Raw genomic sequence first — 7,627 nt, 5'->3', positions numbered from 1 at the left:
CCAAACTTAAGTCTAATTTGTGTCGATCTGTGAGGGCAACTTAAGTCTAATTTGTGTCGATCTGTGAGGTATATGGGCAGGCTTGAGTTGATGTGAGAGTTTAGTATAATTTGTGTCGATCTGTAAGGTTTATGGGCTTGAGTGTGATAATTTGTTTCGATAATTTTAATCACAACTCTATTTTATTTTTTATAACTTATTTTAAAAAAAATTAGTTAGAATAATTATAAAAATATATATTTACCCCTATAGCTTTCGAACCAAATTCTTAGTAGTAAATTATATGCATAGCCCCCAAAATTATAGAGAAGCCGCCCGCTTGAGTTTAGACAGATGAATTTTGATGGGAGCCATAGCTGGGGAACAGATTTTGCAATGACTTATTTTGATGAACTTGAGCTTAGACAGATGGATTTTGATGGGAGCTATATATAGCCATAATTCTGTACAGATTGATTATTCAGACAAACGACTAAAAATTTCAAAATTTGTTTCATGAGCTTCACTTCAAAAATAGAGATACTCATTGCCGAATATATTGAGACTGAAAATAGAAAATGAGCCAAAGTTGAGATGATGCCAGCGACGATGGCCAAATAGCATAACAGCGTAGTGAGGAGCAGTGGGGCTATATAACATCGTTTTCTTGAAAAATTGGATAAGTTATTAAAATCGCAATGTTGATAGCATATGGAATAGCAAACTTCATCTTTTATATATATATATAGGAATGAGATCATGTACTATCCAATGCTTATAATAGATCCGTAGGTCCAAATCTTGACCACACATTTATGACATGTGGCGCATCAAGATGGTGACACGTGGCAAGGAGTTTCCAAGCATTTCAAGGCAAAATCTGGAGAGGGGTAAAATTGGAATGTAATTTTCGGATTTAATAATTAAAAAAATATATAGATTTTTTTAAATTTTCTTAAAATAGATATATTTTAGGTGCATATAGTTTCACACAAAGATGCATAAAGTTTTCACATGAAATGCATAACTTTGAACAGAAAAATGCATTTGATTTTTACAGTTTTGGTATTTTCACCACCCCACCCCACACCACCCCCCAACCCTCCCCATTACCACCCCCAAAATAGTCATGTTTCACATGCATATAAAATCAAACAAAAGTGCATAAAGATTTTACATAAAAATGCATTAAATTATACAAAAAATGCATTTCATTTTAATAAATCTGGTATTTTCGCCATCCCACCCCTGCCCCACCCCCCACCCCCACCCAATTTTATTTTTTTTAAACTGATTTTCTGACCACTGACTCCCCCACCCACCCCCCACCCCCCCCTCCAATTTTTTTTTTTCAAAACTGATTTTCTGATCGTTGAGTCGCTGACCCACCCACCCCCCTACCAATTTTTTTTTTTTTTTCTCAAAAACTGATTTTCTGACCGCTGGGGTTCAGGGGTGGGGTTCAGGGGTGTGGGGGTTGGGGTGAAATCTTATGCATTTTTATATGAAACTTTATGCATTTTTATATGAAAGTTCATGCATTTTCGTATGAAACTTTATGCATCTAGAATATACCTATTTTGAGAAAATCTAATTTTTTTTTTTAATTTCGAAAATTTGATTCCAATTTTACCCCTCTCCAGATTTTGCCTTGAAATGCCTTGCCACGTGTCACCATCTTGATGCGCCACATGTCATAAATGTGTGGTCTAGATTTGGATCTACGGATCTATTATAAGCTTGGATACTACCGGAACCCAACCCTATATATATATATATATATATATATATATATATATATATATATATATATATATATACTATATATATACTATATAGGGGAGGGCTACAGTAAAAACACTTGTTAAAATATAAATATAAACGTTTTTTAATTTACGAATTTTATCCAACAGGGTTACGAATTCATCCAACATGGTTACGAATTGTGAAAAATAAATTTTTGCTACCTTTGGGATTCGAACCCAGGACCACGAATTCATCCAAAAGGGTTACGAATCAACCGTAGATCTTGATGATCTAAGGGCTGAAAATCATTTATATTTTATACACTTAAGAGTGTTTTTATTCTAGCCCTCCCCTATATATATATATATATATATATATATATATATATATATATATATATATATATATATATATATAGGGGAGGGCTAAAATAAAAACACTTATTAAAATATAAAATATAAACAATTTTCAGCCCTTAGATCATCAAGATCTACGGTTGATTCGTAACCCTTTTGGTTGAATTCGTGGTCCTTGGTTCGAATCCCAAAGGTAGCAAAAATTTATTTTTCACAATTCGTAACCATGTTGGATGAATTCGTAACCCTGTTAGATAAAATTCGTACATTAAAAAACGTTTATATTTATATTTTAAGAAGTATTTTTACTGTAGCCTTCCTCTATATATATATATATATATATATATATATATATATATATATAGAGTTGGGCTAAAATAAAAACAGATTTTTTTGTATAAAATAGGAATACATATCACCCATTGATTCTTATAGATCTCACGGTCATATTTTTTTCCTTCAATCTAGCACAAATATACACGCTCCATTGATTAGAGGATATTCATGTCATTTTAGCTTTTTATAAATCATTAATTTGATACGTTTTTTTATTAGCAAATTATTTCCATATCTACACCAAATCTTCTTTGATCATTAAATCCCTAACCTAACCGTGGATTATCTTTTAAGCTTTTACGAATCTTTCTGCGCATTGGAGTTTTGTAGACCAAAAACGCAATAAAGCATAATTTCCTTTGATCTCGTCGTTGCTTGACGATTCATATGGAGTCGTTGCTGAAGCTATCCATGTCCATTTATTTAGTATACATATTATTGTCAAAAAAGATTTCTTAGATTGCTCGATTTATACAACCTGGGTGATTTGATTGTTTTTTTTTTTAATTCATACACTTTGATGTGGTAGTTCAAGACATGAGTTTTATGAACTATATTACGATTTAGCACGAATTGTGCTGAGATACATATTCAATTCATACATGATAATATATTTGTTCATGATATAAGTGCATGAATTGATCTAGCATTGAACATGAATTCGTTCAATTTATATTTTCTTTAGAATTTGTTTTTATGATTCATACATTCACTTTTATTAATTCATATTGTTATAAGTTATAAATGATGAGATTATGTATTAACTCACGTTTCAAACTTTGCCATCTGATTTTACCACGTATTTGCTTATGCCCAATATGAGTCCAATCTTTTTTTACCTAATTCATACATAACTTATTCGTAGTTCTCACCATAGGATATTCCAAAAAACCCAACACTAATCTGCAATCATATCACGATTTATTTCCTTTTAAATCAACACTAATTTCGGGAATGAGTTTCTTGGAGATATACGGTCATAATTTTAATGCCTATAATGCCCATCCGTCCATAGATTTGCATGAATCAGTCGAATCACCATTTTGAATTAAAAACTAATCTAAAATCTAATCTTGACCGTCTGTATCTATAATTTAATGGTTAGGATGTATTTCTATTTTATACACTAAAGGGTGTTTTCACCCTAGCCCAACCCTATATATATATATATATATATATATATATATATATATATATATATATGTTTCAAGTTGAATTGTGTATTTGGAAATCTATTATATGTAATGGTTGCTGATTGATTTCTTTGGATGGAAATTTGGGCCCAACATGGCTAATCTTTTTTTTTTTTTTTTAAAAAAGAAAACGAACCCTAAATTCTAAACCCTACGCGACTAATCTTGAGACCGTGACAGATTTTGAGCCGAATTACGTTCAGGAATAATAGGACAGAATAAAAAATCATGATAATTTTCAAATCAGTCAAAGGACATTACATTTAAATTCTATCTGCTTTTTAAATAAACTTATACTTAGTTAAACCGATTTTTAATTTTTTTAGAGGTAAACCGATTTTTAATTAAGTGGGTAGATTTCTGTAAATGCATGACTATAAAAAATTACACAAGCATATTTAACTTAACAAAGATATCCAAACTTGTTGGACTTCAACTCAAAACTCATTTGTCGTATGTTTATATTTGTGTCAAACGAGTAGTGTCTAGATTCGAATATAAGACTCTTTTCTTATTTTTATATATTCTTTTAAATGGTTAAATTCATTCAGACATATATCAACACTAACAATTTTACTATTCAAGCAATTCAAATCCTTTTGTCATCGTTTGAGCTTATTATTTTTTTGATTTACTTCCATTTACATTCTGATATTTTCGTGCGATTCATCGTTTTTGCCTTTCATTTTAGAAGGTTCGTCAAGATCCTTCTCTAAGAAGCTTGAACATTGGGGATTCAAATCAATTTTTACATTTTTTTCTCTTTTATTTTAGATTAAATTTAAACACTTTTCATTCATATCCTTAACAAAAATATTTAAAATTTGTATAAATTTGGATTAAAATACATATCTTGTAGTTGAATACAGTTGGTGTCTAACAATACATTTGTTGCACGCAAAAGACGAGCAAGGGAGCAATTCACTAATTATGCAAATTTTAGGGATTTCCAGTTACACAATTCCTCACACGCATCTCACGTGCGGCGGTTTTACGGGGTTCGTTCGTATTTTTGCTTACTAAACAGCTAACAAGGACCAAAACCGAAGCATAAAATATTTATTCGATAAAATAGTAATCATTATCTATTCTTATACCTGAAATATTCGATCTATTTCAAAATACAAAGAGAAAATGAGATAGATTCGCAATTTCTCATATCCATACTCCAAAGTTATTCTACGACGACATTATATTAATTTTATTATATATGACTTTTTATTAAATTGAAGTATAAGTTTGCTGGTCTCAGTGTTAAGCTAAGGTAATTTTCTACGGTGGTGGTGGCGTGGTAAAGTTTGTGCCAGTATTATTATTGGTCTGAATGTGTTTTGATAAATCAATAGGCACATATATAGACTCGACAATTAATTCTATTAATTAAAATCACTAGTCAAATAACCTCATAAATATTTAAAAAATAAAACCATCTAAACTCATGGGTCATGGCCAAAATAATTCTTTAAAATTTTCAAATGATCAGCTGATACAAACACAACTGATTTGGCGATAAAGATTTGAAACCAAATATATAGTAGATAATGGTTATCCATCATGCAGGTAATTAATACTGTAGAAAGTGATGGTGCATGTTGCATTACTTATATCTCTTCCTATTTTAATTACCTAATTTCTCTAAATTAAACCCTCCTCTCATTTTACTCCGAACTTTTATCATTTTCTCTTTTCTTTTTGACATTCATAATCTAGGGATTTTTCTTTCTTTGAGGTTTGTTGATTAATTTAACGAGAGTAAAACATTTCAAGATTGAATATTTCCTCGTTCCCGGCTAGTTTGCTTTCGGCGAGTTTCGCTTCTTCATATATATTCAAGAGAATACGCATAATTAACAAGGTAAGCAGAAATCGTATATATTGATGTCGTTGGTGCATGATTAAAATCTTTTTCTGGTTTTCGCGTTTCAATGATGACGACGGAATCATAAAAATATGACGAATTAATGATTTTTTTTTCTTGTTTTGAAGGTGCATGTGAAGTTGATTGTTTGCATTCCCAATCGATAAATGGGATGATTGATTGTTGCTTAATGAAATCGAAACGCAAAAGCAATGGAGATGAATGAGATAGAGAGGAACGAAGCAGGTGCAAGCGAGGCAGAGGTAGAGGTAGAGGACGTAGACAGTGAATCCTCACAGTCACAGGCAAGAAGCTACAAAGATAACTACATATACTCGTCCCAATACCCCGGCGCAGTGCGGCGAAAGGCGTACATATTCGACGGCGACGGCAGCTACTACAACCAAGAATGGAGCCTCAAGGAGGGCAAAGGCAAAGAATTCTGTTGGTATCACGTGGAGCTCCCAAAGGGGAAGCAGAAGCTCTCCCAGCTAGCACAGTACCTCATCGACGTCCTCTGCCCCCCCTTGAAGCTCCAAGACATCCTCTCCATCGCCAGCAACGGCCCCTTCTGCGGCCACGTCGACGGCGCCCTCGTCTTCCGCGTTAACTCCCCCGGCCCCCCCTCCAGCAATTTCTCCTTCCGCATCGCAGCCAGGGTCACCGAGCACTCGGTCATCACCGTCTCTTTAGGCCGGGTGCCCAGGTTAGGCTTCTCCCCCGCCAACGAATCTCTGCTGTCCGAGATTCCTGCTGTCGAAACCTCCGACAACATCAGTAGCAAGGGCGGCATGGTTATTCGGGAGCACGTGTTGGATTTCCTCCTCACCATGAATCACTCCGAGGAGGCCGACAACCCGGTGCCCAGGTCTGTGTCGAATCTCGTCGTGCATATAATCGACACGCACGTGGATCACCTTCAGGATACGGTGACGAAGCTGGAGATGGAGCTCGACTCGCTCGAGTTGGAGCTGGACAGAGGTGGATTCGCGTCGAAGCAGCAGATGCTGGACGACAAGAAGTTCCCGAAAATGCATCTGGATCTGCAGCGGCTCCTGCAGGTGATCGCGCACAGCGAGCAGGTGTTCCCTCGGGTGAAGGAGAAGTGCTCGTGCAAGGACTGGTTCACGTACGAGGACATAATCGCGTTGGAGGAGCTGATTGCGCTCATCAGGAGTCTCAAGGAGAACGTGAGGTTTATAGCCAACCGTGTGTCGGCGTTGCAGGCGGGGCTCGACAGCTGGCAGTCGGAGCAGATAAACAGGAAGCTCTACTACCTCTCCTTCCTGTCCATCATATTCCTGCCCCTCTCGATAATAACTGGAGTGTTTGGGATGAACGTGGGCGGGGTGCCGTGGACGGGGCAGGATGATCCGGAGCTCAAGGATGGATTCCACAATGTGGTGGTTATCTGTGTGGTGATGGTGGTGATGGTGCTGCTCTGCTTCCTGTTTCCGGGGCTGTACAGCAACATCGTGGGGTGGCAGAGGACGCGGACGTTGAGGAGATGCCGCTCCATCAACCAGAGATCCTTCATTAAGCCGCCGCAGAGGAGAGGATACTCTCGGATTTAAGCCTTGTTAGATAGAGTATGTGATTGTGTTGTTCAACTCAGAGTAGTACTCTTGTTCATCTTTGTAAAAAGATTTAGGTTACATTTATTGATCGGAAGGGCTGTAGAAGCAAATCCTTTTGCTGCTAGTTTTTCACTTTTGAGTGATCTGGAGGATCTTGTTTTTCTGTAATTGAAAATCCATTTCTTTCAAAATCTTGAATTTCAGATCCCTCGACTCAAATGGGATGCAGACTTTTAATATTTTGAAGAACTACTCTTGATTGATAGAAATTAGTAAGCGATTTCTTGTTTAGTTAGATGGATTAAAACTTTGGAATATTCCATTGAAATGGAGATATTGGAGAAATTTTAGCTTTAAAGATAAAAAAACTCAATCAATCTATTCATCTTATCAATCAATCAAAGTAAAGAAGCCCTAAATGTGTATTTACTTTTTATCCCTCTAAATGATGAGATACAAAAATTTATGCCGTTTGCTTTCTTATCCACATTTTAAACTCAATCAATCTATTCATCTTATCAATCAATCAAAGTAAACAAGCCCTGAGGGTGTGTTTGTTTTTTATCCCTCATTGAAATGAAA

At 35.4% G+C, this 7,627-nt stretch overlaps 1 protein-coding gene across 1 annotated transcript; it reads left to right on the top strand.

Annotated features, from left to right (window-relative positions):
* Positions 1-5,116: 5,116 nt before the first annotated feature.
* LOC131018099 (uncharacterized) lies at positions 5,117-7,213 on the top strand. Its single transcript, XM_057946823.1, has one exon. It carries the CDS (start codon positions 5,681-5,683, stop codon positions 7,040-7,042), a length of 1,362 nt encoding a protein of 453 aa, XP_057802806.1. The 5' UTR covers positions 5,117-5,680; the 3' UTR covers positions 7,043-7,213.
* The last annotated feature ends 414 nt before the right edge of the window (positions 7,214-7,627 follow it).

Source organism: Salvia miltiorrhiza, chromosome 1, assembly GCF_028751815.1.
Source record: "Salvia miltiorrhiza cultivar Shanhuang (shh) chromosome 1, IMPLAD_Smil_shh, whole genome shotgun sequence".
NCBI classification, from domain to species: Eukaryota; Viridiplantae; Streptophyta; class Magnoliopsida; order Lamiales; family Lamiaceae; genus Salvia; species Salvia miltiorrhiza.
The sequence above is the reverse complement of the archived record's forward strand: the minus strand, read 5'-3'. Positions and strand labels throughout refer to the sequence as shown.

What these genes read in the sequence shown, in the direction of transcription:
- LOC131018099 (XM_057946823.1), top strand. Translation starts at nt 5,681, where the DNA reads ATGGAGATGAATGAGATAGAGAGGAACGAAGCAGGTGCAAGCGAGGCA.